We start from the raw sequence: 15,089 nt of genomic DNA on the forward strand, positions 1-15,089 counted from the left end.
TCTACGGTGTTATTTATATCGTAAACTGACGCAAGCTGGGCAAGAGGCCAGTTATTTGACCTTAAATAAGGCAAATCAAATGGTTTTACTATTGCGCAAACTCTAATTTAACTCAAACAGATGATATCTAAAGCTCAGGTGCAGCTCAGATTCTCTGCATTTCACGAAAGTAACATACGGGAACTGAGTAGCTACAGTATGGACACGACATGACGTAAGCTAAGTGGTAAGGTAAGTAGGTCAGCGCCTCCTTACCGAGCACAGTGCTGTAGTAATAATGGCTACGTGCCATTAAATGCTCATTCTGGGGCACTGGTATTGAAGCAAAGCCTTGTGGGACACTAGCATATTAATCAGCAACCAATCAAATATCTGTAAGTCTGCCGATTCATTGATGTTTGTTTTTGTTAATTGTACATATATCATAAAACTTTGAAATATTAATATTTTGAGCGAAAGACATGGTCGACTTTCAATGGAAGGAGTTAGGATCAATCGTTTTACATGTATTCTGCTGTATTTGTAATTTGTTTGTATTAATGAATTTGCTCTAAATAGTGTACATTGTCATAGATGCCTGGGTTATTATTGTATTCTGGGTTCTCAGCAGCTTATTGTGCTGACACCATGCACATTAGGAAAGATGAAAAGGTGCTAAACAAAAACAAAGAAGAATGCATAGAAAATGAGCTAAAATTAACCAAATTAACATAGAATCATACAATGCAATACAGAAGCAAGGATCGAGGTAAGATATTAAAAATGGACAGACCACAAAGTAACGAACCAGACCGATGCAGATTCAGCCACGATGCGCAATATTGTAAATACGACTTTCTAAAGTGTGTACTGATTACTGGAAAGCAACTCACCTCTTGTCCACACTCAGAAATGTGCACTGCAGGCAGGCAAATGTGTGACATGGCAGAATGTGCAGAGAGCTGCATCCTTATTGCATTTACTCATTTTACACAGAATCTTTCTGACTTCTTACCCTGCAGCCCCACACGTGAGTCAACCAATGGCTGACGTACAAGCACTTATTTTCTCTCACGTCTCCTCACAGCGTCTCGCATAAACACACTAACAATTCCAATGGACAACAAAATGTCAGTATGAAAGAATAGATGTTATGAGCCGTCCAGTGTGGAAACTAGTTACATGTAGAATACGTTAGCTGACATGAAAATGAACTTTCTATGGCCACATTTGAAGCCCACAATACTCAAATTAAAGCAATTCAATAGAGAGGGCTGAAATGATTCCTTTGATCATCCCTAATTTATATCCTCGCTCAGCTAAAGACACAACATGCTCCAGTGCTAGTGAGTTGTATTGAACTGTTGATCATTGTAAAACTCTATCAGCTTATCCCTCCTGAAAAAAAGACAAAAAAAGAGAATCGTGCTCGTGCCAGAAATGATCAGTTCTGTGTGAGTGCGAGTCAGATTTTTTAATTAGGGTTATTTCAGTTCTGCTTTTTGTTTATTGACTTAACAATTTGAGTTGCACTTTGCGTAAAAGCAGAAACAAGAAGTAATTAAACATGCATTGCAATGAATTGCCTTCATCTTCCTGGAAAAGGAAGCGGGTACAAGTACAAGTATTAGTTAGCATCGTACACACACACACACACACACACACACATGCAGAAACTGAAATTGATATTCCACACCTGTATGACTCCTGACAGCTCCACAGCAACACGCTGTCTGAGGAATTGGACACAAGGTACTCTGACACTACAATGGAGATGCTGTTACAAAGCTGCTCTGGAACAGAGAGGTTCCCATCAGCATGACTGGCAACAGCCAAATAAACTATTACACAGGTACACAAGTGTCTCCACACGCACGCACAATAGCCAAGTAGATATATTCAAGTTAGTAATTTTTACAGCAATCTGCAAGGATTATTTACAAAATTCAGATGCGATTCATATACTGATGTCCAGCACACGTGAAGACATACATTTTAACATGCAATTCAATACCAAACTCATGGCCTTCCAGCTCAATAAGCAATACAACTTCACTCACAGCCACACAAAGATTGGCACCCCGCAGCCTCTCCACATGGAGGTCAAAATGGTGACTCAATAACAGACAGTGAACAGTGAGTTATTCACCCAATCAGTGGCGCCATTTGTTAAATACAATAAGTACACATGTTCAAAAGGGTCTCGCTCAAACCCGGTGGAAAACTATGACATGGAAGGAAGAATAACTCGGATTACACGCACACACAAAAAGAAAATTGTGCATGAGCACTGGAGGGAGCAATATTGATACAGCAAAGTAAACAGGTGCAATACTAACAGACTGCAATGACAGTAGGGTTCACTCGGACTAGAAGGCAAGCAGCAGAGATATGCTTTTACAACACTGCCCCCCTCTGGTAAAGAATGCAACTGCAGCTCAACACATTTTCACTCTGGCCATTTTGCACCACCTGAACATCAAAGGATTTTTGCTCAAAAGGATCTGTGAGCCCTTTCAAACAGATTATTCTTATGATATAACCAATCCCTGTAAAAGTCTGAGGGGAAAGCTAGCTTTTGATTTCATGCTGTCAGGAGCAGATGTACATGTCCATAATATTCCCAGTCGGAAAAAGATGTGGGTGATGGGAGTGTGTGCATAGTGCGCATGATTTGGTCCGAAATTAGCAATCTGAAAAAAAAGAGCCTTTGTCTTGAGCAGGTTTTTTTCCCTCTTCAAAATGCCACACCGGTTGGAAGAGGCCCACTATGGATGAGATTAAGGGAGACTTCAAGCCTTCTGCGCTGTAAAGGGGTCACTTTCAACATTAAGCTCTGAACATAATCTCTTCCTCCTCCCATTTCTGCTCGAGGAACTCATCATGGAGTGCGAGTGCCCTCACCCTGGAAGAGCTACAGGTGATGGCAGATAGGGAAGACCAGGACTCTGACTTGCTTATTTTCAGCATTGTCATAAATCAAGATGGGACTCACTTTTGTGCTATTTTCTCTTTCTTTTTTTTTTTCTCCCTCCGTTTCTTGCTCCCTATCTCTGCTCCCTCCATCTTGCTTCCTTGATAGATGTAGCCTATGCCATCTCATTTCTCGTCAATAACCTGTTAATGGGCTGCGGCAGTCAGATAACATGGCCGGCTGAAGAACAGTGGGAAGATAAGGACAAGTTTCGGGCCTACAAACTCGTGAAAGTATTTTTTGAGCACTTTCACGGGTTCACATCCTTTGCTGATTCATATTTTTATGCGCCAGGAGCGATGCGAAGTTATGCATTGGGTCAGTTATTGCCAGCTGTGCGTTGTCTTGATGACAGAGCCCCCCCCCCTCAAGTGCCTGACATCACAGCCGCCACAGCCACCGAGGCAACACCCTGGAGGTGGGCGTCTCCCTGTGTCAGCTGCCGTGGTGCTTTCTCAGCGAGTCAGCGGCTGTGATGCCTTCCAAGCACAGATCAGCATCCATTCAACCCATTCATCACAGCCCACTAGGCACTACAGAAGAACCCGCATGTGGCTCCGGGGCCCCTCTTCCCCCTCCAGAACTGCAATCTCGGCATATTAACCGTATCAATGTTTTAACGATCCCACGAGGCGGAATTTTTCAGGACTTGTTGAAATAATCATGAGGCGCTTGTTGGGTAATGCACTCGGTTTCAATGAGCGCACTGTGAGAAAAGAAGAGCTGGGAAACGGTGAGACAAGAGGCGAGCCACCAGAGACCGGTCATTATGTATGCATTGCGGCGAAACCAATCTTTGTTGAGCCTGTCCTCGATTGTTTTTAAAAGGGATACTTCACTCGGACGCAATCAAATTAGCCAGAACATCACACGCTAAAGTGTGCCTCTCTCTCTCTCTCTCTCTCTCTCTCTCTCTCTCTCTCTCTCTCTCTCTCTCTCTCTCTCTCTCTCTCTCTCTCTCTCTCTCTCTCTCTCTCTCTCTCTCTCTCTCCAGAATCAATTGCTGTGAAGAGAAAAAAGGAGGACAGGAAGAGGGCATTCGTAGTTAGCAGACCTTTAAAAAGTACACCAGAGATGCAGGCGTGAGCGGGTCTATTTTCACGCTCCGGAGCCCGTGCCATAACGTGCTCCTGCTGACTGCTACGCTCGATGCAATCTATCCAATTATGCTAATTAATTTGAAATACCTTACAGCTCCCCATCGCTGGGAGTGAAATTGGGTCAGCGTTTTTTTTTTTTTTTTTGCATTTGCGTGAAATACAATTCCACTTCCATTGTTTGGGTGCTCTGGCAGCCCGGCAGCTGTGCCGGCTGAGACTGACAACAACGAGCAATTAGCTCGACGGCCTCCTGTCAGCAGCCCCGTGCTGGAGAAAGCCAAGGAGGCGACTGTACCCAGCGACTTCTTCAGTCATTACTGTACATATGAAATGGCATTTCACACATTTTGCTGACATTTGTAACCGCCGTGGGTTGCGGTAAAAAATTAACCGAAGCCATTATGAGCGAGCAGCAGTGTCAAGGGGTCAAAGCCAGACGGGGGCTGGAGATTGCACGTTGTTCTTATACTTTCGGCATCCTCAATAGTGCATTTCAGCACAAACGCAACAACCCCTTACAGGCGAGCCTCCTCACTGCTGCAGTGACACAACAGCTGTGCGGTGCTGTATGAGCAACATCAGGGAGCGGTTTCACAGAGAATGATCCATCATCTGACTACTGAGTCAGGATACAGCCGGGAGCTACAGAGACAATGTCGCTTGCGTTGGGATGACAGTTATTGTGTGCTTGTCCTTGTGTTTTTCCTCCACAAACACTGTTTCAGGTGTAATCGGGTCTACTGATATGGGCACTTGCAGGAGTTATCAAGCAATGACACAGGGAAGATTACAGCCAGTAATCCCAGGGAGGGACCTGGGAGACCCTTACACACACACACACACACACACACACACACACACACACACACACACACACACACACACACACACACACACACACACACACACACACACACACACACACACACACACACACACACACACACACACACACACACACACACACACACACACACACACACACACACACACACACACACATGGCTGTTAATAAATCAAAAAGGCAACCAAATTGACCTTTAATTAGTTACCAAGATAATTACTGTTGTCATATACAGGTAAAAGAAAATGAGACTGCATTAATGTGTCTGCCCGCAAGTTCATGCCACCGCACTCCAAATATCAATCAACACAGAATGACAAATTAAATTGGATTGTTTTTGTCTGCATTCCTCTGAAATGCACCTGAAACACAAAGTAAGATAGCTCCGCGAAGCAAGTTTTGTTTTTGTGTCATCACACAATGTCACATGTGTGCAGACGGTAGCATCAAACTAGTCTCCAGCTAATTCACTTAGTGCTCCAGTTAGCAGAAGGAAACTGAATCACTGTATGAGCTACAATAGCCCATTAACCGTGAGTTAAAGAGCTCCATCAGTCCCTGACACCTCCCTCCTCCACCTCCACCTCCCTCCCGGTGAGAGGAGCGAGTGTGCGTATGCCACATCGTCAGTAATGAGCAGGCCGCAGGCCCATTTGTGCTGGGAGAGAATAGGTCCCTAATGAACCACTGAAGACACTTATGTCCACTGAGTCAAGATTGAAATGTGCCACTGATGCCTGATAGGAGGTTGTGTCAGCTCAACCAGAGAGCAGAATAGGCAAAAGAATAGCTATTTTTAAATGATGGTGTTTTTGGACAATAAAGGTTATTTGTGAACTTTGTGGGTAGTATGCATTTGCAGTGTCGACCCCTCTTTTGACATTCCCAATTCCCTTCTTTTATTCACTGTGTCTTGAGACGTTATCAGGTCTGCACAGGCTATTTGTCTCTCTTTTATGATGACTCAAGTTTTTCTTCGAGCACCATTTCCACAGAAGTAAAACTTTTGAGTGCGTGAGTTATGAATCCTCAGTTGCTACATCAACCGCCGCCCTGCTTCCCGGTGTTATAAATACAAGAGGGTGACTTCCACACCGCACTCCCTGACTCACAGCAGAAAAACTGCACTTTTAGCACATTTCATCGAGGGCATCACCTTAGGCCCAAGCTCAATTCCTCACCTGTCTGGAAAAAGGTCAAAGCTATTCTGTTTTACAAGCTAAATTATCACAAAAATATATATAAAAACACAGACACACACAGTTGTAACCCTGTATAAACTCAACTTAAAAATGAAAAATGTCATTTTTTTACATCTATATAAATAAGAATGTGTTCTTTGTCAATTTGTCAAAGAGGGTTTATAACTTTGAAAGTATTGGCACAGTATTGTCGGGCGTAGCCTCGACTGAACTGTTTTTTTTGCCCGCCGAAGCCTTTGAAGGGGGAAGACTAATAGGCCCCGCAGGGCATATTGTTTAACAGGCACTGTCATTTCCCAGTGCGGTGACTCTGATCTAATGGCAGGGCAGAGGCAGGGGCAACACCCACCCATAGCTTGGATGGTCAGCATTGCGGGAAGCAGGAGGGCCAGCATGGTCTTCTAGGGTGGAGTCAAACCGCGGGTCAACTTCTTCAGACACAGTGCTGCAGGGAGAAAAAAAAACACAGACGTCTGAGGAGGTGGAAGATTGCAATAACATGGAACACAATAGCACTGCGAAATAAGACTAGAAGTGGATGGAAAGGCCGATTAAGAAGTGAGACATAAAAGAGTCGTCTATTCAGCTTGCTTTAGTATCCCAAGTGGGTGGAGTTTGAGATAAACATTTCACATGAAGTCAAATCATTTATTATTATTTTTTATTTTTTAGATGAATTGGATCATTTCAGCCTTTTATTGGGCCCTCGATCTTGAGGCTTTTCTCTTTCAGGAGTGGAGCTGTGATGATAAAAGGGGGACTTCCAAAGTTGGCAGGAAACAGTTGAGTCATTCTCTCTGCTTTAGAGAGAAAACACTACTTTAAGAGGGAGAAGAGCCGCACAAAACTATCCTCTCCCCGTCTACTCACATGAAATATTTATGAGATATCATTCTCAGGGAGATTGGTAGAGGTCACTATTTGTTGAGACAAAAACTAGTACTTGTATTTTAGATTAAAACTGGTGGTATTTTTTTTCCATTGATTGGAAGCCATTGTAAGTCAACTATTATAAATGATTGGGTGTAACAACAGTACGACAGCAGGGCTGAAAAGCAAATTCACTGCTAGTGTCACCGAGTCCATGTTGGCTTGTTGTGTGTCTCTTGGTGTATTGATCACATACTGAACTCCTTTTTATGATACATAATAAAATAGCATAAAACTGATTTTAAAAACACCAGATGTGTATGAATATCTCAAAGCAAGAGAGACCCACTAGATGGATGTGCATAGATGGATCACAGAATGAATTGGATGCAAGTGTGTCGAGTACAAAAAAAGGAGGAAGACAAAAACAGAGAAGAGAAGATATTAAAAACAGGCTCAGTGTTTTAAGCAAATGGGGTATTCTTGCTTCAATGATCTAAACCCACCAATGAACATATCTAGAAATATTCTACGGCCAATTGAGTCCCTGGATATCCACGCATATCTGTATTGTGTTATAATGTGCGAGACATATATTTCACATAACAGAATGTGAGCAATAATTTCACAACAGTCACTAACTGAGTTGGTGTGAGTGCATTTCTTAGCACTAGAGCCCATGGTTCTGCTTTCCTTTATGTTGTTTTTTTTAAACTAATTTCCTCCTGGTAAGTTATCCACGTCTTCCTGTCAGACTTTATTCTCAGTTCCTCTATAAAACACCCTGGAAGCACGTGTCTGTGGCCTGAGTCTGTGTGAAAGCTGGATGAGGTATATCACGGTTGATAAGAGTGTTCAATTTATTCTTGTGGCAAATGTGTTGGTTTATAGAAAAATAAGACGATCATGGGGAAAGGTTGCGTTGACGATGTGTCGCTTTCATCCCATCACCCTCGGTGTCCAGCTTCACAGGGTCAGATTGTGTGTGTGTTCATACTGGGTGCTTTACGCTCAGCGGCAGCAGTGTCTTTTTTTAAACGACCACTTGGAGTCACCAAATTACAAACCCTATACATATGAATGGGAAATGTTATGTAAAGCTCAACATACAATATCTTTAGGGCTGGCATTCAAGATGAACAACACACATTAGAAAAAATTCACAAACAGCTACTCGTTTTGCTGGTTGGTATAATACGGCCTCGTGGTTGGTCCGTGCTACATTGAGGAGTGACTTGCGAACAAAAGCCAAGTATCTAAGAATATAAGTCAACCAGATAGCAAGGTATCCCATAAATATGAAAATAAATAACATCATCTTTAATTTGAGATCTTTAAGATCTTTACAGCTACAGAGGAGCATCAAAACCAGTAAAAATCGCTCCTCTTTTATTTCCGCATCTGTTAACAAAAATCTGAATAGTGTATTTCCACCACCATTATATTCAGAGTGTAACTGAACGAGCTTTGGCATTTAGTTAGGCAGCATAATGTTCCGCTTTTATCCATTTAAACTTTGCGATCCTATAATGCTGTCACTTACATATCAAAACATGTCATAGTACCATAAAAATAAACGAGTGAAACTGAATCATTGAAGTCATCTCTATAACTGCCAGGAAGCTTTTTGTGTATTCCTAAAGTATAAACAACGAGACCAACGTATGACAGTCAGTGATTTGTCTGGGAGGGAAGCAGGGAGAAGCTAACTCACAGGTATATTTAAAGCAATGATTTCAAGTCTTACTCAGATATGCCACGGGCGAGTTTAGAGGGAGTTTTCTCATCTTTATAGTTGAAGGTAATCCCATACCCAGTAGTCTGGCTAATTAACTGAATATACAGCTCAGAGCCAACGGCATGGTTGTCATGTTCGCAAGGCAGAGGCTCTGTTACAGGCAGAGAGGTGTGAGAATGTGTAATAGCTCTGTGCTGGAATATATAAACAATGGCCTGAGGTAGAGGTGGTCAATATAACCAGAATAAAGCTTCACGCTGGAGATACGAGGCCTGATGTGGAGTTGGCTACGTTCGTTTTGGTCCAGATTGGATATGAAATGTCACATCTAACTCCATCTCAAGCTTATTGCATGTAAACCAGTGGGCATACACTTCCATTTTACACTAAAACCAATGCACACTTGCATGCTAAGAAAGGGGCGGGTGAAACAGAACAGAAAATACTAGTCTTGCAATATTAGATAATAAGTTAGCTTGTAATCCTTACATAGCCAAACAGTCTATTGTTTTTCCAAATCAGTGAGAAAATAGTTTTAGTGTTTTTCCATTTCTTACTCAACATTTACAGTGACCACTGTGTTTCTCAGCCTTGATGGCACTAGACGCCCCAGCAATCAACAAAAGAGGAGCGTTGTGGTTGAGCAGCTAAATGGCTCACAAATCCACAAGTTTTGTTTTTTCCACGTTTTGGACAAAGAGAAACATGTTGAAGTTGTAGAAGGCCGCTTTTGGATCAGTTGGGGTGTTTTATTACCCTGAATGATTATATTGATGTCAGCTGCAGCTCCACCTCAGGCTGCTACCAAAACGTTTTCCATGTATGGCTTCAGCAGAGAGGATGTGGGCAGGAGTGCAGCTTCATCACTAAGTTTCCATAAAAGAACACTCACTATTTGCTCTCTGGACTTTTCAGAAGACATTAGCTTGCCGGGGACCAACTCAACAGAGACGCTTGTAAAAACCATCTGAATCTCCCAAGATGTTTACCCTCAGAGGCAGAGAATATGGGTTGCTCACTGCACTGGCATTCGGAACTGTGCATACATATTCAGTGAAGAAAAGACCAGAAGGGGAGAAATTACTGTAAATGTATCTGTTCCGTGTCCAAAGGACAGCATGAACTGAAATGTGCCAACACACCAAACTACAATCTGACTCTGCCTGTGTTGTCCAGACACCAGGAAGCCATTAAAGGGGATTTTACTGCATGACTCAAGTCCTTTACCGACCCCATGCCAGCAAGTACACGCTGGATTCTTCCTTTCCTTTTACGGTTCAACTTTAAAAGACTCACTTCAATGTCACGGATCAAAACTAGCTGACCGCACTTGAATATATACACAGAATAGTGTACGATTATTGAAAGTATAATATTGTATTTTTTAAAAGCTATGTTATCCATTACTATATTACACCAACATATCAAAACGTTTGCTAGTTCTTTACTCAGATGTCAATGATGTTCAAGAAATTAACTAATAACGGTACTCTAAGTTGAAGACCTTTAAAATGGAAAAGAAGACTTTGAGAAGACCCGTGTATTTCATTTTGACGCTACACTAAGGATTATTAAGCTTCTTACTGAGGTCAAAGGAAAGAGAAATGACTAAAGTATCACAGAACATTAACATGTCATATTTCGCCACGGTCACTGTACCATTACAGTATTCTTTCGAGAAATCTGACAGTTTGTCTTTTTACTGACATTACTGTTCTTGAGTCCACTTTTCTCTCCGAACACCAGGCCATTCTTAAACACCATTAATATAATGAATCTGACTGACCTTCTGCTCAAATCTCTCATTGGCATATGGCTGGCACCATTGCCAAGCTCCTCAAACCATTGGGAACCATTCAACCCTCGGCTATGGGGACATTTCCAACTTGGATGACACCGGTTCCATAAAGGACCGCATCATGGGATGCAAGTGAGCCTTTCAAATCCATATGGCAGCAGTGGGGAGAATTTAGCAAGCCCTCGGGTGACTGAATTCACTTCATGGAGGGATATGTTCCCCATAGTAGTCAAGTCAATTAGTCAAATTATACATTAGCTTGTCAAACTAAAGAGCGCCATAAACTTCAAGAAAGCTTTATGGGTCAGACGTTGAAAGTTTTACATGACAACTTTCTTTTTAACTACTGACACCCATGTACCATTCACACAGGAGCCTAGGCCATCCATCAGTGTCACACAGCAATCCAATAATAGAATGCCGTATTAGACTGGAAACTTTTATCCCACTGATAAGTATACAACTGAGCAAGCGAGAACTGGGCCTATGTGTCTTCACAATACCAGAAACGTGTGTGGGATCAGTATACAATGTGACAAAATACTCCAACATCCTACTTTCGTAGAGCCACAGGAGACAATTTAGAGTAACCTTTATCTTGACATATATGTGTATTAATATGGGGATGAAATAATACTATATGAACAGTCAAACTGCAATGCAATCACATTCCTGGCAAAAAAAAGCAAAAGAGCATTGCATATCGTGTCAAATAACATCATTATCTCTCCACTATGTCAGAAATCATTTCCTACACAAGTCCGAACGGCAAATACAACATCCTGCACCTGCCAGCAGACCACAGCTGCACCATCATGTGATAAGGGCAGCACGAGGCCAGGCAACGTCCTCATTGCAGGCTAGAGTCCAGCATCTGCTATCCTCACGGTTCCCAACCTTTTCTGTTTATGATGGAATAAATAAGCATATAGTTCAGTGGAGTGGGAATACGTATTTGATATGTAATCTACACTTCTCTATTCTGTTAATTATGTATTGACCCTTTAGATTTGTTTTGAGACCCCTTGTTGGGTCTTGAACTTCAGGTTGGGAACTACTACTATTTTTTTTCTGAAATGTTTACTTGTATTGATGTTATGTTTTTACCTTGCTTCTATGTAGAGCACTTTGTAAACCCTGTTTTTAAAAGGTGCTATATAAATAAATGTATTATTATTACTGTCCCCGAGCGTATTCTGTTTATTTAATCGACAAATTTGAAAAGAGAGATAAAAGAAAGAATACTTCTATATGTTTTTACTTATACAAGTTCATACGTTTAGTTGTATGGACTAAGTTATTTCACTGGCTCAATGAGAATGTTTTTTTTATTTTGATGCATGACTGGGAATACAGCCTGGTCACTTGTCAGTGTAAATGGGCCATTCCGCCCATTCGAGGCATTTACATGTTCTAACTTTTCCAAAACTTTTTCCAGCACTGTATAAGACAGTGGTCGTCCCGCAACCACAAGCTAGCCGGTTCGATCCCCGCTCCCCTCATAGTTGCATGTTGAAGTGTCCTTGAGCAAGACACTGAACCCCCAGTTGCTCCCCGGGCGCTTCACTGCAGCCCACTGCTCCTTAATAACTAAGGATGGGTCAAATGCAGAGAAGAATTTCCCCACTGAGGGATCAATAAAAGTGTACATTAATGAGGACACTTAGCACCTCTAAATTATTTATTAAGACCATCTTTAAACATATTAGCATTACGAAATAATTTAAGTAACAGGACTGTACTTTGAAATTGACACTCAATCATACTTACAATGTGATACAAATAAAATTTAAAAAAGACATACCGGTACAATGGAGGCCTACATGTGACCTAAATGAGACCTCAACTTCCTGTTGATCATGTGACTTATGTAACGTCATAACATGTTTGAGGGATAGGCCTGAGGACAATTAGTAAACCTGAGGACGCTACTAAAATGGTTATTTTAACTAACATATTATACATTTCTGATGAGATTGTGTATTGTATATCTAAATTGCAAATATAGTCACACAAAAAAGTTGTGTGTCATCATTCATGGTAGATTGAGCCTGAAATCATATTTTGCAGTGTTATAGGTTGTTTTTTACATGATGCATCTTCAAGTTGCAATTTGGGACAAAGAGAAGGGCACTTTACTTAATAACATAGTGTTTTGTACAGATCCGTCTCCTGCATATTTATGCAAATAATGTGCTGAGGGGAAAAGGCCCAAATATGAACGTACAGTGCATCCGGAAAGTATTCACAGCGCTTCACTTTTGTTATGTTACAGCCATATTCCAAAATGGATTAAATTCATTATTTTCCTCAACATTCTACACACAACAACCCATAATGACAAAGTGAAAACTGTTTTTTGCAAATTTTTGCAAATCTATTAAAAATAAAGAACGAAAACATAACATGTAAATAAGTATTCACAGCCTTTGCGCAATACTTTGTTGAAGCACCTTTGGCAGCAATTACAGCCTCAAGTCTTCTTGGGTATGATTCCACAAGCTTGGCACACCTATTCCTGGGCAGTTTCTCCCATTCTTCTTTGCAGAACCTCTCAAGTTCCATCAGGTTGGATGGGCAGCGTCGGTGCACAGCCATTTTCAGATCTCTCCAGAGATGTTCAATCGGGTTCAAGTCAGGGCTCTGGCTGGGCCACTCAAGGACATTCACAGAGTTGCCCCGAAGCCACTCCTTTGTTATCTTGGCTGTGTGCTTCAGGTTGTTGTCCTGTTGGAAGATGACCCGTCGCCCCAGTCTGAGGTCCAGAGCGCTCTGGAGCATGTTTTCATCCAGGATGTCTCTGTACATTGCTGCATTCATCTTTCCCTCAATCCTGACTAGTCTCCCAGTTCCTCCTGCTGAAAAACATCACCACAGCATGATGCTGCCACCACCATGCTTCACTGTAAGGATGGTATTGGCCAGGTGATGAGCAGTGCCTGGTTTCCTCCAGACATGACGCTTGGCATTCAGGCCAAAGAGTTCAATCTTTGTTTCATCAGACCAGAAAATTTTGTTTCTCATGGTCTGAGAGTCCTTCAGGTGCCTTTTTGCAAACTCCAGGCGAGCTGTCGTGTGCTTTTTACTGAGGAGTGGCTTCCGTCTGGCCACTCTACCAAACAGGCCTGATTTGTGGAGTGCTGCAGAGATGGTTGTCCTTCTGGAAGGTTCTCCTCTCTTCATTGAACAACACTGGAGCTCTGTCAGAGTGACCATCGGGTTCCTGGTCACCTCCCTGACTAAGGCCCTTCTCCCCCGATCGCTCAGTCTGGCTGGGCGTCCAACTCTAGGAAGAGTCCTGGTGGTTCCAAACTTCTTTCATTTCCAGATGATGGAGGCCACTGTGCTCATTGGGACTTTCAATGCTGCAGAAATTTTTCTGTACCCTTTGCCAGATCTGTGCCTCAATACAATTCTGTCTCGGAGGTCTACAGATAATTCCTTGGACTTCATGGCTTGGTTTATGCTCTGATATGCACTGTCAACTGTGGTACTTTATATAGACAGGTGTGTGCCTTTCTAAATCATGTCCAATCAACTGAATTTAGCACAAGTGGACTCCAATCAAGTTGTAGAAACATCTCAAGGATGATCAGTGGAAACGGGATGCACCCTGAGCTAAATGTTGAGTGTCATGGCAAAGGCTGTGAATACTTATGTACACGTTATGTTTTCGTTCTTTATTTTTAATAGATTTGCAAACATTTGCAAAAAACAGTTTTCACTTTGTCATTATGGGTTGTTGTGTATAGAATGTTGAGGAACATAATGAATTTAATCCATTTTGGAATAAGGCTGTAACATAACAAAATGTGGAAAAAGTGAAGCGCTGTGAATGCTTTCCGGATGCACTGTATAACTAACTGTTCCTCGTATGTCCCCAATTTGAGTCGCGGAAGTCGCCGTTGCACAGATGAACCGCACTGATGTGCAGTGCTGACCTTCTGTCGAACGGGGGCGCTGTCGGCTTCCTTCACAGATGTCATTAGCGACATCTGTGTAACTGTATACCTACTGTGTAGCTTAGCAAGAACTACCAACAAAATAGCAGACATGACACATATCCAATGAATGGAGCCAACTATGTGAACCAGTTTAGTTTTGTTCCTTCACCAAGTCCTCCGCCAGCTGTTGAGCGTCTTTGAGAATAAGTTCAAAGTTATCTTTTTTTCACTCGCCCAGATATGACAACCCAACCTCTCCGTTAGCTCGGGCTCTGCTCTCAAACACATTGTATTTACGGCTTACCATGTTAGGAGGGCGAAACTTAGAAAACCACCGAGCATCCAGCGGCTGGGACTCGGTTCTCTGGCTGATGTTATTTCCCACAGTAGTTCATTCCTTCTCCCAACGAAGCGCTACAGAACTGCTGCCGACGTGCTCGTACTTGGTCTCGACGGCAGATAAAATCTCCTGGGTGTATCTTCAGTGTGTGTGTGCCATTGATTTGGGACGGTTCTCCTCAGAAACCCCTCCTTGCAGCTTTGTCCGGGGCGGTGATGTCATGCCGAGGGGAGAAAACGGACTCGCGAGTCCCGACCCCCAGTTAACCGTTTGTGAACACACCGACGTCGACATCGTTTT

General features: G+C 42.4%; 1 protein-coding gene across 6 annotated transcripts in view; it reads right to left on the reverse strand.

The window, feature by feature from the left end:
- Positions 1–15,065, reverse strand: part of cd276 (CD276 molecule) — a 63,098-nt gene extending 48,033 nt beyond the window's left edge. For 5 of the 6 annotated variants that reach the window (XR_004608936.1, XR_004608942.1, XR_004608933.1 and 2 more), the window contains exons 1-2: positions 14,754–15,065; positions 6,449–6,544 (exon numbers count right to left, since the gene is read on the reverse strand). Coding sequence is in view for 2 of the 6 variants with exons in the window: in XM_034525708.1 (XP_034381599.1) it covers positions 6,449–6,494 (46 nt within the window). In the remaining 4 variants the exon portion in view is untranslated. The remainder of the gene's footprint in view (positions 1–6,448; positions 6,545–14,753) is intronic. The other variant, XM_034525707.1, reaches the window with a different exon arrangement.
- Positions 15,066–15,089: the final 24 nt, after the last annotated feature.

This window comes from Cyclopterus lumpus, chromosome 3 (assembly GCF_009769545.1).
Source record: "Cyclopterus lumpus isolate fCycLum1 chromosome 3, fCycLum1.pri, whole genome shotgun sequence".
Taxonomy (NCBI): Eukaryota; Metazoa; Chordata; class Actinopteri; order Perciformes; family Cyclopteridae; genus Cyclopterus; species Cyclopterus lumpus.